General features: G+C 51.9%; 1 protein-coding gene across 2 annotated transcripts in view; it reads right to left on the bottom strand.

The window, feature by feature from the left end:
* The window catches only part of CACNA1H (calcium voltage-gated channel subunit alpha1 H), a 158,452-nt gene that overhangs the window by 68,333 nt on the left and 63,313 nt on the right, over positions 1-26,806 (bottom strand). For both annotated transcript variants that reach the window (XM_039732237.1, XM_039732238.1), the window contains 3 exons: positions 16,267-16,359; positions 13,723-14,500; positions 8,695-9,110 (listed from right to left, as the gene is read on the bottom strand). In XM_039732237.1, the coding sequence (XP_039588171.1) occupies positions 8,695-9,110; positions 13,723-14,500; positions 16,267-16,359 (1,287 nt within the window). The remainder of the gene's footprint in view (positions 1-8,694; positions 9,111-13,722; positions 14,501-16,266; positions 16,360-26,806) is intronic.

The raw sequence follows: 26,806 nt of genomic DNA, 5'->3' as shown, positions 1-26,806 counted from the left end.
CAGCCAGGGAGACGAGCAGAGAAACGGGAACAGCCTTTTGGGGATCTTTCAGAAGTGTTTTTGGGGGGTTCTGAGCTGTTCCCTGCATCACCTCTGCTTGCAGAGGCACAAGCTGGGATTTCTGCCCAGTGCTGTGGCACACACGGCACTGGGAGCTGGCAGCAGCACAGGCAGCACACCAGCAGCTCCTCCAGAGCCACCCGAGCTGCTGATCCCTGCTCCTGGCAGGGAGGGCTCTGCAGCACACACAGGTCACTGGGAGAAGATAATTGCCCAGCAACCCACGATGTTCTCTGGCCCAAAATCATCTCCACAAACGACTTTCACCTTTTCGCCCTCCCAGCAGCAGTGACCGCGACAAACGATGCCCTCAGCGTGGATGTTTTGCCCCTGAAGCCTTCAGGAATGAAAGGAAAATGCTGATTCTCTCCCATATCCTGGTCTCTCCCCAGCGGTTTCATTTATTCCCGTTTATTGATTGGGTTGGAGGCTGCTCAGAGCTGGGAAATTCCTGCCTGATGTGCCTGGGGAACAGAGAGCCAGGGATTTGTGCCCCTGATCGCAGCTCTGCTCCAGGTGCAGCTCTGGGAGCTGCCAGCACCCCCTGGCCTCCCATCCCACCCCAGTCCAAAGGAAGGAACCAATCCATGTATAGTCATGTTAGAGACAGGGAATTACAGGATCCATCTGTCTGCAGCAAAGCCAATTCCCTCTGGAGTATATAAAATTAACTCCTTTCCCCCCCCCCCCCCCTTTTTTTTTTTTTTTGGATGTTGTTTTCTCTGTTTTACTACAGCCACAACTCTCAGATTTGTCTGCGTGTGGGACAAGGAGAGGACAAGGACAGGGAGAGGAGATTTTAATCTGGGCAGGGATCAGGCAGGAGAGAAAACTCCTGGGAAAGTGGTCTCCTGGCCCATCCTCCCTGCTCTAAAAAAGCTTTGCCACTGATGCTCTGAGGGCTGTGCACTGTGTTTTTCCCAAATTGGGAGTCAGGCTGTCTTTAGGGCTGTAAACCAGACAGTGCAAACAAAAATAGAGCTGGAAAAAGAATGTGAGCAGGGATGCCAAACCTCCCTCATTTCCAAGAGTCTCGCTCCTCTCACATCAGCTTTCCACCCCACTCCTAAAAAAGCATCCCCATCCTGGAACACAAACCCCAGAAGGAGCTTGCAAGGTGACATTTTCATTCATAATTCTGGGAAATCTCCCTGTCCCTGGTTAAAAGCTGAGCAGAATCCACGGCTGGGTTGGCAGCAGTGGGGATGGAGGTGCTCAGGTGCCCAGGGGAAGGAGCTGCATTGCCACCCTGAGCATCTTTAATCCACACCTGGCTGCACCTTCCATGCCTTCACAAGGTTTCTCTCAGTTTAATCTGCTTTACAGGTGCAAGGCTTTGTTCCCACTCCCAATTTTATCATTCCTTGCAATAACTCAAAGTCATCAAAGTTGGAAAAGACTTCCAAGATCATTAACACACCACTAACCTACATCATGAAATGCCACATCCACTGATTTTTCCAGCATTTCCAGGGATGGTGACCCCACCAGTGTTACCAATGAGGAAATATTTCCTAAAATGCCACCTGACACATCTGCCTGGCACAGAGCACATTGCAATCCTGGTCTCAGGGAACAAAAAACCCCAGGAAACATGAGATGGATGCAGAAACATCCTCAGCTGGTGGCGTTCCAGCAGTTCCATCCCTCCTGTGTCAACCCAAACCCAACCTTGCCTCCCAAGGTGCCAAAGCTTTCCTGCCTCAGCCTTTCACAATCCCCTCTCTGCTCTCCCTGCTTTTTCTGGAGGCTCCTGGGATGATGGGAGCTGCTGGAGGGACCTGCCTGGGGCACTGTGACATCTCTGGGGTCCCTGACCACAGCTGGCACTGGGCAGACCCCGGAACTGTGCCTGGAACTCGTCCTTTGTCACCGAGGGGCTGCCTGTGGAACATGGATTTGCTCCTCTGCTCGAAGCCACCCTCACCCTCCTCTCCCAAAGCCAGCCCCAGATGAAAAGCAGGGATGTGGCTGGCAGCAGAAGGCCCAGACCCAAGAAAAGCCCCTGTGAGGTGGGGAAGTCACTCCATGCCCGTGTCCCCTGCACAAAGCAGGGATGTGGCTGGCAGCAGAAGGCCCAGAGCCAACAAAAGCCCCTGTGAGGTGTGGAAGTCACTCCATGCCCCTGTCTGCTGCACAAAGCAGGGATGTGGCTGGCAGCAGAAGGCCCAGACCCAAGAAAAGCCCCTGTGAGGTGTGGAAGTCACTCCATGCTCACATCCCCTGCACAAAGCAGGGATGTGGCTGGCAGCAGAAGGCCCAGACCCAAGAAAAGCCCCTCTGAGGTGTGGAAGTCACTCCATGCCCACGTCCCCCGCACGAAGCGGCCGCACGGTGCCAGCCCTGCCCGGCCTGGAGCACATCAGAGCCACTGTCCCAGCAGCAGGGCTGGCTGGGATTTCCACACATTCCTGACGGAGTGCAGCTGCCAGGAGCACGCTGCTCTCCTTCTGGGGGCTGGATCCTGCTGGGTTTATTTTACCTGCCAGCTGAAACTCAAACATCCCCCGCCAGCCGCCGAACCCGGGCCACCCCGGGCTTGTGTGGGATCAGGGCACTGGGGATGGATCCAGATGGGAAAAAAACACATCTGGGGGGGTCCTGTGGGACTGAGCACACCCCCAGCTTGCAGGCAGCAGGGAAAGCTGTCACTGTCACCTGCCTGTCACTGTCACCTTCTATCCCAGCCCCTCACCAGAGAGAAAAGCTGATGGCATAAGTGAGGGGAAGCAAGCACTGGGAAACGTGCCTGCAGTTCCACAGGGAATTTTGGGATATTCCCATGGCTGATGAGCACATTCAGAGGAAGCAAAACCCTCTTTGTTCTGGCTGTGCCTGGGGTGAGTTATGACCTCAGCCCTGCCCTGCTGAGGTGCTGCTCCTGTCTGCTCCAAGGCCCAGGAAGGGAAGGATCTCTGGGATCTCTTTCCCTTATATAGTAAAAAAAAATATCCCAAGAGAAGGAAAACAGAGCAGGGGAGGAGCCCTTAAATTGGAGAAAAGGGGGAGAGAGGAGGCTCTGTGTGGAAGGCTGTGGTTTATCCATGACCAGGATCCAGCAGGGAGCCAGGATACCTGGATTTTCCCTGCCACCAATTCCTGCTACCCTGCCTCTGATCCCTGATTCCCTCTGGGGTGGGAATGACACTTTCCAGGTGGAAATCTCCACGTGGGAGCTGCTGCTGGCTCTGATCAGGGGGGGATCCCCAACCTATCCCCAGCCTGACAGCAAGAGGGCCTGGATGTGCAATAAAAACATCATGGGGCACTAAAGATGGAAAACATCCCTTTCTTCCCCAACTTCCCCAGGAAAAGCCCTTCCCTGAGGTGGAGATGGAATTCAGGTTGTGGAAAAAGCTGAATTTCCATCAGTGATGTGTTCTCCAGTGATCCAACCAAGGCTTGGGGAGAGTTGTCCTCTCACTGCTGGGACCTTGAGAGGGAGCAGGGAAGGGAGAGCTCAGAATGCAGCTCAAACACAACCCAAAGCACTCCTGCAACAGCCACAAACACACTGGGCTGAATTTTCACATCCCAGCCTGGGCTGGGGGAATCAGTTTTCCTCAAATCCTGCCAGTGTGTGAATCCTGAAAATTGGATCCTGCAAAAAATCTGGAAGAGAGAACAAGTTTTGCCAGCTGAAAGCGTGATCCTCGGCTCAGGGTAGTATTTTATTGACTCACAACTCAAAAGGAATTTCAGCAATTTGCTTCAAACACTGCTGAAAAATCCTGCTCTGCTTTCTGAGTAAGTGCTGAGCTTTCCATGCCAAACCAATTTTTCAAGCCAAAATTGACAAATGCTAAAACAGGACGTCACTGCTGAAGCGAGCGCTACCTTCAATCACACAGAATGACTTCTTACTCCAGAATAATAAAATGTTCTACTCAAAACCAACACTCCTCTCACTCTGACAAGCCACGGACCACTGGGTGCACCTCAAGGTCAGCTCCTGCTCCAAAGGCAGCTGCTCCCAACGAAACATGCCATGGATGAGGGATCAGAAAAGCAATTAAAAGCTCTTTGAACAGCAATAGCTTGGAACAAATACTAATTTGTACTTCTCTGCTGAGGAGAGAATATAAAATAACGTTTCTAGTGCCATTTGATGTAAATGGAGCTTTTTATGTGGAATCATTACAAGTATCAACAGCTCCTTCAGTGAATTCTTCTGGGAAGCTGAGTGGGGGGCTCGTGGATCACTTCCCTCTGCAGGGATAACACCAGCACCTCTCCTGGGCAAATGAGGGGCTCTGTCCTTCTCCTGGATAATCACAGAGCTGGGAATCGAGGCGGGCTGAAGGAACAGCAATTATTTCCTCAGAGCACTCAGTGATGCTGATTCTGGGGCAAAAAGGAATCTGTTTTCCACTTGGAAACATCCTGGGATAGGATCCCTGTGCCAGGTGTCCCAGCCCAAAGGTGGTGCCTTTGGAGTGCCCTGCTCAGTGCTGCAGTGCCGTGGCACATTCTCAGATCCTCTGGAGAGCTGTCAGCTGCAATGAATGCAGAACAAAACTCATCCAATGTTCTGAAATGGCCTGGAAGATTAATGCAAGGATCGCCTCCCTCTTTGTACTTGGCTCTCGTCATCCGTGGGAGCGCTCCGTGCGCTGGGGATGGATGGATTAATAAATGAATGAATAAATAAAAAATAAATAAATAAACACAGCACAGGGAGGACTCCACAGCACACAATTAACCTCTGAAATCCAAGCTGTGCTGCTGGTAATGAACAGCACCCTGGAACCTCTGAGTTCCCAGCCATGTCCGAGGTGGAGCTGGCTCTGAACCCTGCGGATGTCCAGGCAGGACCTGACTGCTCCTAAGGCCTGGAATGCCAAGGAAACCCTTCCCATCAGCAGCTGCCCCCATCTCCTGCCACCAAGGGGCTGTGCTGCCCTGAGAACAGCTCTGCACAGCGGTTCTGGTGTCTCCTCACCTTCCCCAGGAGCTGTCACGGGACAGGATCCCCTGGAGGGTTTGGAACAATGGCTTGGAATATGTCTTAGGAAGAGATTCTCACCCTGGGAGGGTGGGCAGGCCCTGGCACAGATTCCCAGAGAAGCTGTGGATGCCCTGGATCCCTGGCAGTGCCCAAGGCCAGGCTGGATGAGGTTTGGAGCAGCCTGGGATGGTGGAAGGTGTCCCTGTGGGGGGAACAAGATGATGTTCCAAGCCCCTTCCAGCCCAAACCATTCCATGGTTCCATGACTCACCCAAGCTCTGGGCTCTAAAGGGGGTGGTGCCATTTAGCCAAGAGCAGCCAGGTGAGCAGACTGGTGGGAATTTCACATTCCCATAAAAACACAGACTGAAGCCCTGAGGGGCCCTGGGTGTGGCCAGGGCTCTCTTTGTCTGGAGGCAGCACAACCTCAGCTCCTCGGGTCTCTGCTCCCTCTGACAGGGACAGGATCCAGGGGATGGGATGGAGTTGTCCCACAGGAGGGTCAGGTTGGATTTTAGGGAAAGGTTCTTCTCCAGAGGGTGCTGGCACTGCCCAGGCTCCCCAGGGAATGGGCACAGCCCTGAGGCTGCCAGAGCTCCAGGAGGGGTTGGACACCACTCCAGGGATGCCGAGGGTGGGGTTGTTGTGGGGTCTGTGGGTCCCTCCTAACCCAGGATGTTCTGTGATTCCAAAGACAAACACGTCCCAGGAGCCCGGTGGGTTTTGCCTCCAGCCTGGCACCTTCCAGCCACGATTCCCTCATCCACCAGAGCTGGACAATGATGCTCCACTGCCTCAAGAGGGCTCCGTGAGACTTCTCTGCAGAGCTCTGCCGCGTCCCAGGATGAGAGGAGAACAGCAGGAGCAGCCAGCCCTGCTCCATCTCCCCTCAGAGCCCCTCACCCTTCCCACACACACACAGCGCTGAGCTTTGGCTCTGATCAGCTCCAATAAAAATCGATTTTCTGGGTGAATCTATCTGCAAAGCCACTGCGGACTACGGAGAAGTTGGGAAAAAAGAAAAAAAGCAAGAAGCCATGAATAAATTTCATAAAAGGGACTGGGCATTTCCCTATGGACACTGAGGTTTGGGATGGGCCTCCCTGGGGTTGCTGCTCTGGTTTGTTTGCAGCTTGATCCAACCAGACAATGGCCTAAAAAAAGTGGGGAAAGTCAAGAGCAGAGAAGCTGCTGAAGCTGTTTCACTCAGGATAAACGGTGGGAAGTGTTGGTGGGACAGGTTTCCTAGAGAAGCTGTGGATGTCCCATCCCTGAACATGTCCAAGGCCAAGTTGGATAAGGAACAACCTGGGACAGTGGAAGGTGTCCCTGCCCTGGCAAAGTGGATGAACTTTAAAATTCCAAACAATTCCAGGATTCTGTGGTTGTGTTTTGCAGGGATCCAGCAGAGCTCTTTACATGCTGCCACCAGCAGAGCACAGGCTTCCCTGGATCCCCTAAAAAATGCTCTTGGAGAACATGGAACAGCTTGGTGAGAGCAAGGGAAATGGAGGAGAGCCACAGAGCAGCTCCTAAATCTTTTTCACTTGGGGAATGGCCTCTGGATTTGGCAGGATGGAGAAGACAACAATGGCAACACCCACACCTGGTTACAGCCTGGAGAGGCTCAGAACTTCCCACCTGGAATACTCTGGGAGGAGCTGCTGGGCAGCACCCAGCAAGCTGTGATCCCAGTGTTTTTCCTGTCAGGCCCATGACCCCAAAGGGAGAAATTCCCCCTCTCTCCACCCCAACCCCAACACCACGCTGTGGCCCTGGGACGCTTTGCCCAGACACCTCCTCCTGCTCTCCACACGAACCAGCCCCACCCCAGCCTTGCAGCCAATTCTCACACGAGGGGGGCTCCCAAATCCCCCCACTTTGCCCACAGAAGCCACAGATTTTTGTGCCAAAATCCAGAGCAGTTTCCTGTTGGATTTGGACAGTGCCTCAGCCCCTGGGACACCGCTGGGAGGAGAGGACTGGGAGGAGGTGTCACCAAGTTGGGCTCTGACACTCCACGCCTCATTATCCCAGTGTCCCAGGCACGTGGGAGAACTTTTCCAGGTTTCACTTCCATTTTCCTCCCTTTTTATTGGCCATGCCTGTGAGCAGAGCTGGCAGGAATCTGCCACTCCGCAGCCAAAAACCTTCGGAATCTTTATTGCCATTGGCTTTGAGATGCCCTAAAGCCAAGCTTTTACAAGGTAAAATCCAATAAAAGCCAGCCAGCTACAGCTCTCCTTTGTTAGCAGCAAGGCTGTAATTATCCCAATTCGCTTTTATGGGACTGATTGGGGACACACTCCATGTGATCCTGGATTTTCTCCTGCTGCCTGCCTCAGGTTTTCCCCAAGCTCCCATCACGGCAAAATCCAAGGGCTGACAAAGCTGTATCCGCCTGACAAAAGAGTATCCATGCAGAAATGAGGGATGAATGGCCTATTCAGAAGGCACTGACAAGGTGTATTTCCCAATTTTAGAACTTCTTGTGGAACAACGAAGCAGGATTCAACAGGGAGCTGACAGGGACAGCTCAATCTCTGCTGGATTTGGACACTTTGCTGTAATTCTGATTTGTCATTGCACGGCTGAGGTTGTTTTATCTGAGTCCTGTTATTTTTATTTTTATTTTTTTAAAGAAAATAAGTCTTAGCCTAAAATAGGGGAGGTTAAAGCACAGGAGTGGAGAGAAAATGAAGTAGCAGCACTCCAGAGGGTTTTTGTCATGGTCCTGAGCAGTGCTTAATGCTGGGAAATGATGGAGAAGGAGCTGCAGAGCCTCTCTCTTGTCCTGCCTTTGGGTGGATTACGCTGCTCTGCCTTTCCTCCTCATTCCTGAACAGACAGACCATGGAAGAGAGGAGGAGCAGCTTTAAAAATAACCCTGACCTGGTCATGACCCTGCAGGGAAGGTTTTGGGGAAGCACTGGATGCCTTTGATCCCAGAAAAACAGACCTGGCCTCGTTGGGATGCGTTTCCTGCACCTGACACAGAGGTGACACGAGAAATTCCTGAGCACGCCTCGACAAAACAGTGGAAAATCCCCAATTTTTCCCAGCAAGAGAAGTCCAGAAGAACAGAACTTTTCCAGGGTGGTCAAGTGGAGATGCTCTCCTGTCTCAGCTCTCTCTCCCATGGCAGCCCCTCCAGTCCCGGGCTGTCCTCAGCTCCAGCTCTGCTTCCTGCCATCCCAACACCAGGAAGAACAGCAAGATTCCTCTTCCCTCCCTCCAAACACTTCAATAAAGTCCTACTCACACCCTGTGAGAGCAAATTAAAGGCTTTGGAGCCTTCAGGGACACTCTAATTTCTTTTTCTTTGTTGCTTTTTTCTTTGCCTAATAGTTTAAGTCTTATTTGAAAGCCCAGATCAAAGAAGAAATTTCTGCCTGGGTTATCTCCAGCACAACCACCAGACCAAAGGTATTTCCACATACTTATATGAATAATTCCCAGCCAACGAGCAGCCAGGCTCTGAGCAGACACATCCAACACACACATTTCACCTCTGCACACCCCAGCAGCACTTCCACGTGTCCCACACCCCAAAGGCTTCTCCTGCTCCTCACTGGGTCATCTTCAGCCTCATTTCCAACCACGAAAATCCTCATTCCTCCTGATACCACTTTAGAGCCACCCCTGCAGGAGCCCCCAAACCCTGAGCAGCCCCTGAGGTCACTCACCTGCTCGTGGTACTCGATGCCCATGCTGAGGGTGTTGATGAGGATGGCGATCATGATCCCGCGGTTGAAGTACTTGCTGTCCACGATCCTCTTGAGTTTGGTGCCGAACGCCTTCCAGAGCTTCACCACCTTGTTCCTCTCCTTGGCCTTCTTCTTCTTCCTCCTCCTCCTGCCGCGCTGCTGCTGCAGCTGGTCCCGGTGGTCGCCGTGCCGCAGGTCCTGCGTGAACTCGTAGACGCCGTTGCTGTCGGAGTCGCCGTTGCTGTCGGAGTCGCTGAGGGCGAACTCGGGGTCGTCCAGGAGGCTGGCACAGAAGGGACAGTCCTGCAGCTCGCAGCTCAGCCCGGGGCCACCAGGGCTGGGCAGAGCCCCGGCCGCGCTGAGCCCCGACAGCCGGCTGGGCGTCCGGCGGAGACCTGCGGGGACAAGGGCACCGTGAGACACAGAGAGACACTGAGAGACACCATGAGACACAGAGAGACACCACTGAGAGCCACCAAGAGCCACCATGAGACACTGTGAGACACCAAGAGACTGAGAGACACCGAGAGACGTTGAGAGACACCACTGAGAGCCACCAAGAAACACCATGAGACACCGAGAGACACCGAGAGACACCAAGAGCCACCATGCAGCAAGAGCCACCACTGAGAGCCACTATGAGACACCACCGAGAGCCACCATGCACCAAGAGCCACCACAAGACACTGCTGAGAGCCACCAGACACTGAGAGCCACCACTGAGAGCCACCATAAGACACTGCTGACAGCCACCGCACACCAAGAGCCACCACTGAAACACTGCTGAGAGCCACCAGAAATTAAGAGCCACCACTGAGAGCCACTGTAAAGCACCACTGAGAGCCACCAGACACTGAGAGCCACCACGAGACAATGCTGAGAGCCACCATGCACCGAGAGCCACCATAAGACACTTCCAAATGCCACTAGGCACCGAGAGTCATCATGGGCCACCAAGAGCCACCATGCACTGAGAGACACCGTGTGCCGTGAGCCACTGAGTGCCACCACTGAGAGTCACCACCACGAGACACCACAGAGAGCCACCATGGGCCATGAGCCACTGAGAGCCACCACTGAGAGTCACCACCATGAGCCACCAGATACCAAGAGCCACCGTGGGCCATAAGCCACTGCAAGACACAACTCAAAGCCACCATGGGCAACCAAGAGCCACCAAGAGCCACCAAGTGTCAGCAGACATTGTGCACCAAAAGCCACCATGCACCAAGAGCTCCCGAGAGCCACTACACACTGGGAGCCACCGTGAGCCACCACATGTCAATGTGAGGTCATTTCCCTTGTCCTGTTGCTCCCTGGGAGCAGAGCCCGACCCCCTGGCTGTCCCCTCCTGTCAGGGAGTTGTGCAGAGCCAGAAGGTCCCCCCAAGCCTCCTTTTCTCCAGGCTGAGCCCCCACAGTTGCTCCTCACAGGAATTATTCTCCAGACCCTAAAGAAGACTTCCATCCATCTATCCTCCCAAGAAGCTCTGGAGGTTGTCCCATTTTCCCCTCTCAGTCCCCTTTCCCACCCTCTACCCCCTCCACGGGCTCTCCATGGAGTGTGGCCCTCGTTTTGTGTCCTGGGCTGAGGGAACAGTGACGGTCCCATCCCTCCCTTCTCATTATTCCTGATTTTCCCTGAGCAGCTCCATCATTAACGCTCTCTGAGCGCTATCAGGCTGTTCCACCCAATTTAGCCACCGCTGCCATTTAGTTCCTAATGAGGAGGGAGAGGGAGAAGGGACCAAAGGTGGCTGCTGGGATCACAGCCCAGAGAGTCACCAAGTCCCCTCAGTCTCCTTCAGCCTTTAATAAAGCTCAGGTGGATTCGCTGCCTGAGGCACAGGGCTGAGCGTTCAGGGGGATTTAAAATCAAACACATGTTTTGTGGTGTGAGGAGAAATGCTGCTTGTCCTGGAGCCAGGGAATGGAAGGACAGGGACAAGAGTAACCGGGATGATTTGGGTGGAACGGCACCCAGATTTTATTTCCTCATATTTAGGAATCCAGTCCTTAAGTTTCCTCATATTTCGGAACCTTATTCTCAGTCTCCTTATATTTTTAGCAACCAGATATTAATGGCATGAGCACAGGATCCTGCCCACAGAATTCCGTTTAAGCATCAATTCCTTGAGATTCAGGGACGTAAGGCAAAGGAACAATTTTCTCCTCTCACAGAACCATGGAAATGACCTCTAAGCTCATTAAACCCTATCCATAAGTGCCAAATCCACGTGGTCCCTGTCTGGAGGCGGGATGGCGACCACTTGGATCAGTTTTGGGGAGCCCAGGCTAAAATCAGTGGCTGCTCCTGGCTCTGAGCCCTGGAGCTTGGAGCTCACCCAGCAGGAATGCTGATTCCAGCCCCGGCTCCAAACCAAGCCAACGCATCCCTTCGCTGGAAAACCGGGATGTGACAAGAGTCAAAACACATTTTCCTTGCCTGAATGTCACGTGGGCATCAGTGGCCTTCAGAAGGGCCTTGGAGGACAGGCCTGGCTCCTGGGCTTTGCGTCACAGCCACCCCAGGATGGGGAATGTTTTACCCCTTGCACGGTGCTCCTGCTCAGGACTGAGCCAGGGGGGGAAGGCTCAGCCCAACCCCGGGAGCAGCACAGGGAGGGGGTTTGCCAGATGGCTTTTAATGCTATCAAAGTGTTAAAAATGATATGAAAAGCCCTGGCGCCGCAGATGTCTTCAAAATACCAGAGTCTCCTTGGCTGCCTGCTAAAATAACCTCCAGCATTGCAGGGCACGGGAACACGGGGAACAGGCTGTACTCGGAGCTCTTCAAATCCACAACAAAAGAGGCAGGAGAATGCTCTCTCCCACCACTGCATCCTTCCCAGCAGACACCAACCTGGCCTCCAGCTGGGGCTGGGAGAGCCCGGGCTGTTACTGCTCCTTAAAGCTCTCAATTAGCACTTCTGTGCTCTCCCTGCACACGTCTTGCACTGAACACGCTCTGCTGGTTGGCTTGGGAGAGGAGAGAGAGAATTGAAGGCTCTTTGTTCCCCCAAAAAGGGTGAGGGAGGGTTGGGAGAGCTTGGGATTCTTGTTCACGGCTCCTTTGCTGAGTTTTAGAGATGGAGAAATGGGAATTGGGGGCTGTGCCTGGCAGAGCTCCACCCTGGCGCTTAAAGATCATCCCAAAGCCTGGGAGTCACATCCAGCACCCCTGGAAGTCACATCCATCACTGCTGGTGCAGAGCTGACCCTGACTCAGCCCTGCAGGAGTGGCTGGGTGGGGAGAAGGGCCTGGAAAGAGGCAGATCCTCTTTCCAGGGGAGAGCTGGGCACTCACAGGGTCTCCAGGTCTGCCCCGAATTCCTCCCCAGCCCTTTTCCCTCAGGGGATGGATGAGCAGCCTCTCCCCACCTTCCCAGCTGTGAGCACACTTCTGGAAGAGACAAAACAATTCCAGGAGATTTGTTTAAAGCATTTTGGCATCCTCTGGGCTGAAATCCCTCTGCAGAAAGAGGACACTGTAATTGCATTATTAATGACAACTCAATCTAATCCCAGCTTTCAAAGAACCACCCCAGGCTGCGGGAAAATCTCCTCAATCACTGAGTTGGCTCAGGGATGTCACAATTGGGACTGAGATTTGGGCCTTTCTTCTCCTAAAAAGGACCCCAGCAGCAAGCAGGAGGATCCAAACTCCAACTCCAACAGCTCTCCTGCTCCTTTCTTTCCCAATTCCAGCCTTCTGCAGAGCCTGGGTTGTTATCTCAAGGTAAAAACGCATTCTCCTAAAAACCTTCATTAATTGGCAGAGCTAAGGATGAAGCAGTGATTTATAAAAAGTCCTTGCTGAACAACAGAACTGTTGGCAGTAACCTTGCCCCCCGTGCCAAGCTCCCGAGCGTTCGGAAGCGTCTGCCCGAGGCAGTTTCTATAAACAATCCACTTTTACCCTTTTGTGTGGTCCTTAAAAACAACAAAATTAACAAAGGCAAGCCTCCCGAACTCTCTGTCAAGCAAGCTTTCCTGTGACCCCCCCAAGCCAGGCTTGGTATTTTTTTCAGCATATCCATCACCAGGGTAAATATTTGTGTCCACGCAGACGCAAATAAACAATTTTGGAAAACACAGGCATTGAAAAAAACAAATGACGAGTTTGGCTTAAAGAGATTAAAAAATAGAAGCTGGATCTTTGTGACTTTTCACTGTTGGAGGGCTTAAAGAGTATTTTGCAGCTTTTAGCTCCAGCCACGAGGACTGGAAAAACATTTTATAAAATAGAAATCCAAGTGTTGCGTGTAATCACTGCTCCAGTGGGTGATTTATATGTGAGGAGAGATAAAACCTCCCTGGCTGTGCTGGGGTGGCTGCATCTGTGCAGAGAGGATGGGACAGAGGCATTGAGCAGTTCCCCAAAATGCTCCCCAGACTGAACAGAGCCCCAAATGTGCAGGAAAAGTCACTTCCACGTTTCTTCTGCACACAGGGAAAGCCTGAGATGTGCAGCTCTGCTCCTGTCCTGCCCTCCACACGTCCTCTGAGCACTGAAACTGCTGCTCCTCCTTGCCAAAAAGACATTCAGAGGCTCCAGGGCCCAGCAGAGCAGAACTGGAAGTGTCTGGCTCCAGTTCTTTTGGTGCCTGCCTGTTTTAAACATCTCAGTTTGCTTTATCTTATGTTTCTCCTGCAGATTCCACCTGCTCATCCTCTTCAAGGCACCATCTCCCAGCCCCTGGGGGTTCTCTGCTGGAGCTCCAGCACCCACTGGAGGGGCAATCCCAGGGTTTGGGTTTGGCTGGGAACAGTGGGAGCACCTCCAGGATACCACAAAGCACACGAGAGCTCAAACCCTGATTTTGTAACCACAGCAAAGAGGCCTCCAGCAGCGGCCTGGACCATCCATGAAGGTAAATCCAGGGATTTTATCCCAGCACACTCCCAACCATCCCAACCCTCAGCGCCGCACAGCGCTGCCATCAAAACCTCGACTCTCGAGCCATTTGCCCTTCTCCCAAAAATACCCCAGCTCGGTCGCCCTTACCGTGCTCTCCCACCAGCTGCTGCAGCTTCCCGTAGGAATCCAGGCCCAAACTGCCCGGGCTGTTCCCCACGGGCGCCGGAGAGCTCCCGTTCTTCTTCCCTTTGGGCAGGGCCGCCGAGCCGCCCTTGCCGCCGGGGGAGGGCAGGATGGTGGGGTAGTTCATGCCGCCGTGGCCGCCCAGCCCGGCCAGTTTGCTGCCCACAGTGCTGCCGGTGGCCCTGCAGCCGCCGGGAGGCCCCTCCACGTGGCAGTCGGCGTGGTAGATGCTGTGCACGGCGGGGCCCGGCGGCCGGGGCGAGGCGGGCGGGGGCAGCATCAGCTGCCGGCCCGGCTTCATCACCTGCAGCTCCAGCTCGCAGATCTCGGGGTTGGCGCGAGGCCCCCGCGGGCTCCCGTTGCTGATGTGGTAGTGGTGGTGGTGGTGGTGGTGGTGGTGGTGGATCAGGTGGTGGATGGAGGTGATCCTCCTCCTGCTCCGCTGGCTCTGCCCGCCGCCGCCGCCGCCGCTGCTGTTGGGGTTGACTTTTTTCCGGCGTTTGCTCTGCCAGTTGTTGTAGAGGCGGATGGTCCTTCTCTTCACCTTCCTGAAGATGTGGCAGATGTACTTGAGCAGCTCCTCGTAGCAGCTGCCCGGCTCCGAGAAGCTGGCGATGGTGCTGTCGTTGGACAGGTAGCGCGCCCGCTGCTCCTGCATCAGCTGGTTCTCCCGCTGCTTGGTCTCCGAAAATTGGGTGGCGATCACCACCAGGCACAGGTTGATCATGAAGAAGGAGCCAACCTGGGGGGAGGACAGGGGAAGGAGTCAGCAGGAGCGAGGGAAGCTCCTCGCCGCCGCACGCGGCTCTCGGCAATCCTGGGATTTCCAAACGTGCCAAATCCCAGGGCTGCTCGCCAAATGTGCTGTCAACGTGTGCCTGAGCTGCTAAATCTGCTCTGAAGCATGATCAATTAATTTAGAACAGCCTTCTCCACTCTCCTCTCCTCCAACAGTGACATTTGCTAACACAGGTGCAGGAAACACACACAGCACAACGTTGCTTTGGACATTCACAGGACGAGCCAGCCTGGAAAAGACCTTTGGGATCATCGAGTCCAGCCTATGACCCAACACCTCCTCATCAACCAAACCATGGCCCCGAGAGCCACATTTTCCCCTCTTGGTCTTGTTAAACACATCCAGGAATGGTGATTCCATCCCCTCCCTGGGCAGACCATTCCAGTGCCCAATCACTCTTCCACTGAAGAACTTTTTCGTGAAATTCAGCCAACATGCAGGGAAAGATGTTTTCAAGTCCAATTTGTGCTGATTTGAAACATTCTCTTTTCTTTGTCAATCATTTCACACCCCAAAAGAGTGTGAGATCATTTTGGGGTACAGTCATGGCCCATGGATCTGTGACCTCCTGTGGCTCCCTGACACAGCAAAGCATCTCCAGGACACCCAGTGCTCCTGAGGGGCTGATTTAGTCTCTGATGTGTTCTTGGGTGACACCAAGCTCTCAAAATCAAGTCCCAAGGACCAGAATGTGATGTGACCTAAAGCTGCATCCTCCCCTCAGCTCTGGAGCCCACAGTGTGATTTTCCTAAATCAGCCAGAGGGAAATGTCCAATGTTCCCAGCAGGAAACTGGTGCCCTGAGGGGTGAAAAGGGAGAGACCTCAGGGCAGGGCCAGCCCTGGGCACGGCTGGATTGAACCTGGAGCTGGCTGGTGGATGCTCAGGGAAGCTGTGTGGAGATGGTTTGTGGTGTTGCTCAGGTGTAATATCAGAGAAGCAGCAGAGGTGCCTTTCCCAGCTCCAGGTGACTGGGGCAGGAGTCACCCTCTGGCTTTTCCACATGGATCCACTTGGAGAGTGGAGCGTGAATCTCTGCTCATTGCTCCAGCTCAGGAGTCCCTGACTGCTCCAGGGCACTCTCACCTGCTCTGATCCAGGTTTTCCCACTGCTGCTGGGAACTGGCTGGACTTCCCAAGGCCTCCAAACCCACCCTGACAAGGACAGGGTTACCTGGAAGGGCTGGCCAGTCACAAAATCACTTTTAAACACCTCCATCCCACGTCCTGCATGAAATCTTCATGGTACCTTCCCCTCCTGCCTTAAATATTTCAATTTTCCACTTCCTGGAGGAGGTTGTGCCCTTTGGAAAACCAGAACCTCGTGGAGATGGATTGGCAGCTTCTGGAGACAACCCCCAGCACCTCCAGTGGGTGATATTTTGTTTTTAGGAATGTGAGAACTCAGAGAGGTCCTCATAGCACTGCTGCTATGAGAATTATTATTATTTAAAGGGTTTCAGGAGAAATTTTAAAAAAGTTTGAGGGTTTTTGAGAAAGAAATGAGGCTCCCTCTGGCACATTGAGGAGGTTAAAGGAGGAAAAACCTGGATTTTTGGGCACAGACACATCCAGGTGACAAGACCAAGAGTGGGAGGGCAAGCCCTGAATCCTGAATCCTGCCTGGTCCTTCCCTGTGGAAAAAAAAACAGGGAACAACTTCACCCCCCAAGGACAAGGAATAGGAGAATCTGCCAAGTCATACTTACTATGATAAGCAATATAAAATATATAAAATTGTAAAAAGAGTGTGCATCCATCACGTAATACATGATGTCCACCCATCCTTCCAGGGTTATCACCTGCAGGGAGACAGAGAAGAAGAGTGTGAGGACATAAGTCACCCCAAAAGTTGTTAAATATCAATTTTCCCATAGTGCCAGGTACCCATCCCTCCACAGAAACTCTTGGGATCCATCCCAAGCTTGTTTAAGAGAGAAGGAATGTGGCCAAGGACTGGCCTGAGGTTCCTACAGGAATCTGAAACAATTAAAATCATGAAACTGTCACATAAACACCTGAAACACTGGTTCTGAGGCAAAGAAATTCCAAGGCGGGATTAAAATCCCCAAAAACCCTCCCTCCTTTCCCTGCAGAGATTTGGAGTTTTACCTCAAGTTGCTGGTTTTGTAATGTAACCCAGAAAATTCCCACATTTTTAACTTCACTTTGTTTCTGCAAACCCAATTTCCTCGTTGATTCCTCCTGGCTCAGCATTCCAACTGCACCACCACTATCATAGTGGGAGAGCATCTGAATGGAAGAGAGGCTTTAATTAAATGTAGACTTGATTTAAGGCTCGTTTTCTCAGCCTTCCTTCCACTAAAAAAAGCAGCTGAGGGTTTAATTAACACCACCCAGGCTGTGTGCAGAGCAAAGCGAGCTCTGCCACGTAATTTACACTTTTTATTTAGATAAAATACCCCAAACTTCCAGTGCTGGCTTGCTACTAGAGCTGAAATTCCGTGCTGGAATTGCAATTTCCATCAGAATCCGAGCTCCTGTCTGAACCCACTCCCAGTGACATCCCCCACTCGTCACCCCACGTGAGCCTGGGGGGTCTTGGGAAACTCCACAATTCCAGTGGCATCATCCCTGATTTAAACCACGTTTGCAGGGAGGGAATTGCTGTGGGAAGACAATGCTCAGCCCTCGAGGGTGCAGGGGATTTTCTGCCTGGTGTGCCCCAAAAGCTGATCCATAAACCCTGAAGCAGTGAATAAAAACCTTCCAGGGAAGTCAGGCAGGAATCCATGAATTCCCTGTTTTCTTTTCACTCGCGGAACAGAAGGAAACTCCTGGAGAAGGATCTTCAGGACACGAGCACACATTCACACAACCATCAGAACCCACAGAGCAGCTGCTGCCTCTTTGGGATTTCTCACCCTCAATTCAAAATGCTGATGTTTTCCCAGCAATTTTCCGACCTTATTCCCATGTGGAAGCTCGTGGAGGTTCACCCCCACCGAGCGAGGAGGGAGCACAGCTAAAACCAACCAAATCCATCTGCCAAGGAGGGGATAATTTGTGAAATTTGTCCCTGCAGCTGTTTCCTGTGTCAGGGCTGTTAAAGGCTGGCGGGGATCAGGTCTGACACCTTGGCTGCTTCTACAAACCTCTGCTGCTGCTCCTCACATCCCTCAGCTGCTCTTCCACATCCCACCCTCGCTGATCAGCCAGCACTCAGCAAAGCTTTGCTTCCCAGAATTCCAGAATTCCAGAGTGCTTCAGCTTGGAAAGGACCTCGGAGCCCCTCCATCCCACCCCTGCCATGGCAGGGACACCTCCCCCTGTGCCAGGCTGCTCCAAGCCCCATCCAGCCTGGCCTGGGGCACTGCCAGGGCTGGAGCAGCCACAGCTGCTCTGGGAATTTCATTCCAGCCTCACAAGGAAGGATTTCTCCCCCACATCCCATCTAACCCTGCCCTCTGCCAGCTTAAAACCACTGCCCCTTGTCCTGCCATAAACATCTTTATCAAAACCCCAGAGGATTCTTTACCCACCATTAACCCCAGGGATCAATCCAAGGCAGGTTTTTATCCCTGTGGTGCTGTTATTCCCACGGGTGGGAAGGGGTTAAGCTGCCTGGGTGTTCATCCGTGAGGAACAGCACAGCAATCAAAGCCCTCCTGCCCTTTCCTGCCTCTCCCTGAGCACATTTACAGAGAACAAAGTCCTTTTGGGGCAGGTCCCTTGTCTGGGAGGGCTCTGTGCACTGCTGAGCCTCCCACAGCTGTTGTAGGGTCACGGGAGAACAGAGGGATCACGTCAGGAGGTGACATCAAATCTCTGCCCCTTACCCAGGAATTGTTCCCTTTGTGCTGCCCAGGTTCCCTCACGCCCTTCCCTGTGGATGCACAGAAAATTCTCCAGCCATTCCCACCGAGGGATGAAAAACCAAGCCAGGGACCCCAAAAATATGGGATGCACCTCTACACTGGATTTAGATTTAGCTGGAAATCCTCAAATCCAATGGATTACACCAATTAAACACAGAGAAAAAAAAAAAGAGAGTAAAGAGAGTCACCTGAGGGCTTCTGAGCCAGCACTGAGGGCCCACCAAGCCTTGGAGGGATATTTTGGTTGCATGAGAGGCAGCATTTCCCACAAGAATCAATCAACAGCCCCTGTTCCTCCTCTGGAGGGTGAAAATGCTCACCAGCTCTCTGAATGTTCCAGGTGTAATTAGAATTTGTGTTATTTACTGCTCGCTTGTCAAGTGGGGGGTGCAGGAGGGACAAAGAGACCTCCGGGGCTTGTGCTGGTGTTTGACACCTTGGGGGATTCATTCCTGGGCTGCCAGGATCCAGGAGCAGCAGCCCTCCTGGAAAAGAGGAGGCTCCCAGACATCCAGCAGGAGTTTTTAATCCCAAAGCTCTGGGGAAACACAGGACAACACGTGCACAGCCACCTGCAAGGGCTGGGCTCCTTCCAGCCTCACTCCTGCTGGATTTCAAGGACTTCCCGAGGTCACTTTTCCCTGATCCAAGGAGAAATGCACATCCCCAGCAAGGCCCTGGTGGAAATGGGAACCAGAGCACCAGGACCTGCCAACAGCTGCTCTACAAACCCCCAGCTAAAGCCTTTAACTGGTTCTGGAAGCCAAACTGGGGCACCTGCACAAGGATTGCTGCTTTGATCCCACCCGTGTCTCCTCAGAGCAGCTGAGCTCCCATCCCTGGAGGTGTTCCAGGCCAGCCTGGGGGGTGGAAGGTGGCCCTGTCCAAACTGGAGGGGCTTTTTTCCCAGCCCAAAGCCCTGTGGGATTCCGTGGACCCAGAGGGAGAACCAGCAGCTCTCCCTGTGCCCCCAGGAGCTCGGGGATGTTTTTTCAGCACTGCTTTGCTTATTCCACTGAGCAGAAAGGACTTTCTCCCCTCTTCATCCCCACTCTGATTAATCCATTTAACTGCCCTTCCAAGCCTTCCAGGGATGTCTCCCAAATCCCTGGAGCACCTTCCTGGAGCTTCCCAATCTGGGCAATCCCTCCTCAGTAATTAAAGCTGCTCCAGCCCTGCTTGTTCACACGGGGCCCCATTACAGAGCCTCTCCAAAGGCTCCAGTTCAAAGGCTCCCACCAACACAACCCACAATTATTTATCAGCCAGATAAGAGGGTGAGAACTCGCTCCTAATTCTGCTCTGATGGGAAAGATGTGCCAGGCACAGGAAAATCAGCAGCTGCAGGGCCGGAGCTGGGAGATTCAATTAAGATGATTGGCAGGGCGTGCTGGAGGTGCTGCTCCTGCTCCTCACCTGGGGCACAGGAGGTACCTGGGAAAGATTTCTGCCTTGCCAGGAGAACAGGGCTGTCCTCTCACCCCACTCAGCTCCTGGGTGATGCTCAGGTCCTTCCCTGCTCCTCCAGTTCTTTACCCATTCCCCAGGGCTCGGATAAATAATTTCTCTCACATTAACAGCAGTCAATCTCTCAGTTTTGTCCAATTCTCTCTTCCCTCACTGCAAGAATTTAACAGAAAACTCCCTCAGGGGAACACACAGACAGATTTTGATTCCACTGATGCTTGGCTTGAACACTCCCCGAGCAGCTGACTCACAGGAGCAGGATGAGCGTGGACAAAACCCAATCAGATTTAATTTTTTTAGGTCTTTGCTGATTCTGATCCCCCTGCTCTGCTCATGCCACAGTAATTTCATCAGCTGTAATAAAGATGCTCGTCTGATTTATAGGAGAGTAATTGGGGACAGAATCAGATCTTCTAGGCAAGCTAATCAGAGTCAATCTAAAACTCCAGAGTGAAAATCACGAGGGAAATGGAGATTAAAGATGCTGGCAATTAACTCAGACCTCCTTAGTGCTCCCAGGGAGGCAGCAGGTTTACACTGCTTTTTCTGGGGTCACTTCAGAGCTTGCACAGAACGATTTCTTTTATTGTGTCGAGAAGTTTTCATCATAAACCCTCTTTCCTTTGAGCTCTGCCAAAATCTTTGCAAGTTCTTGGCCGCAGCCGACTCAAGAGCGGGACATTTTTTTTTTTGCTCCAGTGTCAGATAACAAAGAGCAAAAAGAATCATCCAGGGGAGAAAGAAACCTCGTTCAAACTCCAACTTGCATTAGTCAAGGGCTGATATTCCTGGCTGCTGGAGAGCACCAAGGGCTGGTGCCAGAGCTGCAGCTCCAAAGCCACCTCCAGGTGCCACGGATCAGTCGAGGGAAGGTTGGAAAATCGCCGCGTGGAGCGAGCCTGGGAAGATCAGAACCCAGTCAGAGCACACAAAACCCCAGCCTGGAGCTGTCTCATGGCAAGATTTCCCTGCTCTGATTACTTGAACAAACTTCATTTGGAGTGACAGCCTCCCTGAGCAAGCACCCGAAATCAGCATCTCTCCCTTATTAAAATCCTGATAAAATACAGCTCTGGCAACCAGAAATTCCTTCTGATTCCAGGACTGCTGGCTGAGCTCAGTGCCTGGCTGAGGCAGGAGAAGCTCTGGAAACCCAGAGAAACCCACATTTGAAGACTTCATCTTGACTGACATCTCTAATTTGCACTCAGCAGCTTTTTCTTTGGCCTAAATTGAGTCCTTTGGGGGAAAAAAAATGGGAATTATCTGCATCCAAATCAATTATCCTGAACTCAACAGCAACTCTGAGGATGGCTGTGAGCGTTTGGGGTCATTTACTTTTTATGTCCTCATTCCCCTGGTCCCGCTGCTAGGCTTTTTGATATTTTATTTTCATCAAACTTATCAAGATAGGATCCAGTGCTATAAATTGTGAGAGTTATTAATTACCCTGATGGCTTCAGGAAGTTTTATAAGGCCTTTAGCTTCCATTTCTGAAAGCCTCTTATCTGAATTCCACCCTCTTGGGCAACATGGATTTGGCTCCCAAGCACTGCCCAGTGAATATTCCAGGGAATATTCCACAGGCAGAGCGAGTTTGGCAGATAATCAAATCCCTATTTTTGAAGCCAACGTCACAATTTTAATTATTTCCTCCCGAAACATCTCGTTAAGGAACCTCTGTGGCCAGAAAAACAGGTTTATTATATTGGGTAACATCCTTTGAACAGATGCTTTTCCTTTCACTTCGAGGCCTTGTCATTTCTTTATAAATTGAGCCTTGCAAAGCAGGAATCTGCTCTGAAAAGTGGCCCTAAATGATGGGGAAAAAGGAAATTGTGCTTCTTTCCCTGTCTTGGGCTCCTGACCTGTCAAATCTGTTCCCATAAACGCAATGCCTGGGCAGTGCTGGCAGCTCTTGGTGGATTTGGAGAAGCAAAGTGGGAACTGAAGTGTGGGGTGAAGTCAGACACGTCACTGATGCTGTTGTTTGTCACCCCAAACCTCATGGAATGGTAGCTCTGGGATCAGAACCAGCCCAAATCCCAGTCTGGCTCCAAAGGGAAGGTGAATTGTTGTTGTTTCCCACTAAACAACGCAAAGCCCTCATTCCACAGCAAAACTCTCCCTGATTTCCCTCAGTGCTGCTCCAACAAACCCCAGCCCGGCCCATATTCCCGAGCTGGGTGTGCTGGGATGATGATCCCGTGTCCCATGGATTGTGTGAAGGATCCTTGGCAAAGGGAGGGGTTTGACTGTTCTCCTGCAGCCCTGTGAGCCCCACAAATCCCGGATTCCTGGCAGAGCCCAGCTGGGGGAGGAAGAGTTTGCCACGAGGGGAAGGGAAGCAGAGGCAGGATGAGATCTTTGCTTCCAGCTGAGCGGATTCTACAACTGATTCCAAAGCCTGTCTGGGAGGATCAGGGTGCCCAGGCTGGGAAATCAGGGTGAGCTGCACCTTTGGCTCAGGGGAAAGATCACAGAGGGCAGATTTGGGGCAACCAAAGCAAAGTGAGGTTTCTCTGTGAGAATTACAGAGTTTTGGAATATCCTGAGCTGGAAGGAGCTGAGTTCAACCCTGACACCCCAACGACCCCACCCTGGGCATCCCTGGAGTGGTGTCCAAACCCTCCTGGAGCTCTGGCAGCCTCGGGGCCGTGCCCATTCCCTGAGGAGTTGTTCCAGTGCCCAAACATCCTCTGAGGGAAGAACCCTTCCCTAAAATCCAACCCAAATCTCCCTGCCACAGCTGCAGCCATTCTCTGGATCAATTGTTGATGTTCCTCACAACCAGCAGCTTTCTGCTCTCCTGACTGGACTCCAGCTCAGGCCAGGGCCTGCTGCAGGACCCCTCTTCCTACTCCAAACACAAGATTCCATGATTGAGGTTGGATGAAACTCTCCCATAACTCCAGAGGTTTGGAAGTCCACACTTCCTCTACAGGAGGTTTTAATTCCATCCAGCACCCCCACAGGTTATGGGACCACTCCTGGCATCAGGGTGGCCTCTCTGCCCTGTCCTGCACGACACAACTCCTCCCAACCTTCAAAACAAAGATTTTCCAAAGGCAACAAATCCCTCTTGGAAGCACGCTCCAAGCTGCTTGAAAAGGGCTGGATATTTTTAGCTGGGGTATTCAGCCTGAGAGCTCTTCAAATGCAGCAAGTGCTGTTTATTTGGCTGACCAAATTAAAAAAAGCAACAGCAACAGAGCTCAAACCCCGTCATTTCCAGGGAAATATTTTCGGTGATCCAAAACAGATTCGAGTTGAGTGACAAAGCATCATCTCCAAGCAGTGGGAATGAAAAGCTCCAAACTCTTTTCTTGCCAAATTCAGCACAGAGAAGCGATGCTGACACACTCTCCAATTTAAAGGCTGAGCCATTGGAGGAAAAAAATTCCTTTTGGTCCCAAATCCCAAATTTCTCTGCTCAAACACTGAAAACACAGGCACCCAGTGTGACAGCTCCTGAAAACACAGCCCCAAAATGACTTTGGGCACAGCTGGAAACCTCAGGCCTTTTCCTTCCATTCCAACTTTTTTTGCTCTTTCCCAAAACCTGCAGGACTCCTGGGAGTGGGGGAAAAGAGCGAGGCATTAACAGCACCTTTGGACAGTGCTGAGGCCAGTGGGAAAACCATTCCTCTTGGATCTGCCTGGGCTTTTCCCTTCAACTTTTGCCAGAAGCATCACCCCTGGAGTAAAGTGTGAGTAGAGGCCTTGCTTTCCTCCAAATCCTATGTGAAATCGTCCACTCAAAGTTTCTCTGCTTTGCAAAGCAGCTGAAATATTTCTTCTTGCCAAACTTTCAGCTTCCCAATCCCCTTTTATTTTATCAGGATTTCTGCACTCAGGCCTGGCCACCCCGAGGCTGCAGGTCAGGGAGGTGGGAAGGTTTTGGTTGCTCCACTGGGACTGTCAGTAATTCCAATTAAATTGGACTTTGTTGAGGTGGGTAATTCATCATCTGCCGTGTGACAACAATACCTGTAATTACCGCTCGGGTTGTTGGGGCTGGAATTCATGTGCAATAAAGGGATCTTCATATCATGCCAAACCTCACAGTTAATTTAGGTTCCATCTCCTTTCATTTAGTCTGTAATAAGCTAATTAGTTCACCTAATTTGCCACAGAACGTGCCTTTGTAACAAATACAGACACGAATTAGCCTCTTGCACAACAAATGAGGGGAGGCAAAACATGAATCACTTTCAGGATTACATAAGGAATTATCATCCTTTACAGCACTCAGGGATGCAGCCACTCCCTTGATTATTTTTAATTTTTTTATTTGCACCATGTTCTCCTGTCTCTGATTCCTCCTCCGAAGGTGGACAACACATTTCCCTGTTTTCCTGCTGTCACCTGTCCTGGATCTGGGAAGTTCAGGGTCACTCCCACTCCCACATGAAAGAAATGTCTTTTAAAATCTCAATTCTGGCAGCTGGAAGTGCTCACCCATCCTTGGGACAGCGTTTGCTGGAGTTCTGGAGGGGAAATCTTGAGAATTTTCTGAAAACTCTGCTTTTTTTTTTTGGTTTATTCATGTTCTGAATGGTATCAAACTGCCCTTGGAAACTCCTGGGCTCTTCCTGCACTTGGAAAGTTCCTCCTGGATCTCCTCTCATTTCATCCCCCTCCCTTCTGACAGCTCCTAAGCCACACCAGATCAAGGAATCCTGGAATGGGTGGGGTTGGAAGGGACCCTAAAGCCCCTCCAGTCCCAGCCCTGCTGGGCAGGGACAGCTCCCACCATCCCAGCCTGGCCTTGGACACTCCCAGGGATGAGACCTGGGCCTCCCATTCCTTCCCACGATCCCATCCATCCCTGCCCTCTGCCAGTGGGAAGCTGCTCCTGGCATTCCAGACCCTTTCCAAGAGTTTCTCCTCCCATTTCTCTCAACCCCAGGATCCCTCTTTTCCAGGCTGGACAACCCAAGATTCCCAGCTCCTTTGGGATAAACCCTGAGGGATCTCTGTCCAGCAGCCACCTGAGCTTGCCACGATTCCCACTGGAGATCTGGCAGCCCTCAGGGCTCCCTCCCCATCAGAATCCTGCACAGTGCCACGGGTTGGGTTCATTGTCCTGCAGAATAATGGCTCGGCACAGCGGCCCTGCCTCACCCCAGTAACTCCACACCGATCCCCAGAGTTCCTAAATCCATCAGCTGGACTTTCTGCACGACTTCCTCGGAGCCCTCACCCCACTGCTGACCAGCTCCAGCTATTAGCTGTGCTATCCAGCACAATTCCATGGATTTATGTGCTGAACGTTCCCTGCTTCCAGCAATTGTTTGGATTTAGCACCTCACCTCCTGCACTGCTGATTTCCAACTTCCAGGTTGAGCCAGCACCTTGCTGCCTCTTTACCTGGAAGTAAATCATTCCCAGCTCCTAAAAATGAGCCCTGACTTCCAACAGGAATAAACACATGAGGAGAGTTTTTGGCTGGAAATCCTCTGGAGCCTTTGGATGGCCTGAGCAGCGCTAAAATGAATCCTTGACCTCCTGGCAGCTGCCAGAACCATCTGAGGACACGAGGTCCCACTTTGCCAGACATTGTGCTGCCCAAAGGAACCAGCTGAAACCTCTCCTGGGCCTGGGGGTCCTTCCTGAAATTGAACTGAGCCTTTTAAGATGAGGAAATCAAATGGAATGAAGATTTGCAGCCTGGAAAACGGCTTGGGAAGGGAGAAAAGAGCAGGACCCCTCTGGAGAAGCTGCTGCTCCTCCTCAGTGTCCTTTTCCTGAGAAAAGGAACCAGGTGGGATCTCCTGGAACATCCCTCAGATCCACCAAAGAGCAGGAAAAGGAGAATTCCCTCTTCCCTTTACCCAGCACTCACTAGCAGCCAGCAGCTCCTCTGTTCCTCGCTAATTCCAAAGCATTTTCCCAATGGGAAAATTGGGATTCAGAGCCCAGTGGGGTCTGCCTGAACCCCTCTGGATTTGGTTCTGAGCCTCTGGCAGCAGCACTGTGAGCCAAGGGCAGCTCCTGAGGAGCAGGGGAGGTGCTCAGAGCAAACATTCCCCACTTTCCAGCCCCACGTGAAAGCTGGAAGTTATGAACTTCATGGATAACATGGAACTGGGAGGAAATCCATAAATGAAACACAGAGCCCTGGATGAGTAATTATTCCTCATTAACGAAGCTAAAAGGAGAATTGTGCTCGAGGAACAGATGTCACCTCCACTTCAGGGGGACTGAATCAACCAGGGCACCCAGCCAGAGCCAAAGAAATGTTGGAACACCAGGAAGTGCCCATTAAAAATGGGAAAGAACACAGAGATCTTCCAGCTGGGGCAGCCCTGGGAAACCACAGCCTCTGGACATGAAAATCCGTGGAAAATCCTTCCCTTATGAAGAGTTTTATCACCTGTAAAATCTCCCCCAGTCTGAGTGAGAAACACTTTGGTCTTTTCTGAAGTGCCTCAAAAGAGACTGAAATTCCCTGGGGGCAGAATTTCCTCTGAGGAATTTTGGCCAGAACCCCCTTCCAGCATTCCATGCTCACCAGGCTCACTCTGTGATTTAAAACCAAGACTAAGCCATGCCAGCTTCCTCCATTTTAGCATGAAATTAAATCTTGCTTAGAAACCTCAACAGCACTTTCAGTTTCCTGATGCTCCAACAATGGAGACCCTGCTCCCAAAAATCCCTGGGATTTATCTGATCTGCAGAGGTGGAACTTGCCATGAGTTTTTCTGTCTCCAGAAGTTCTTTTCCCTCTTTTCAAACGATTTCAAAATAAAAGTTTCTTCTCTCCAAATGCTCTCTTGCACCATTTATTGCCTGATTCATTCATTCATTCATTCCCCATTTCTTTATTTGCAGTTTCACTCAGGGCTGAGCAAATTCCTTCCAACTTTGCTGCATTCACCAAAACCTTCCCGAGAGCAAAAAATGACAAACCCAAAACCAGGAAAAACCAGGAAATCAA

This window comes from Passer montanus, unplaced genomic scaffold, assembly GCF_014805655.1.
Source record: "Passer montanus isolate IOZ18808 unplaced genomic scaffold, ASM1480565v1 scaffold8, whole genome shotgun sequence".
NCBI lineage: Eukaryota > Metazoa > Chordata > Aves > Passeriformes > Passeridae > Passer > Passer montanus.
This window is presented reverse-complemented; position numbering and strand designations above follow the sequence as displayed.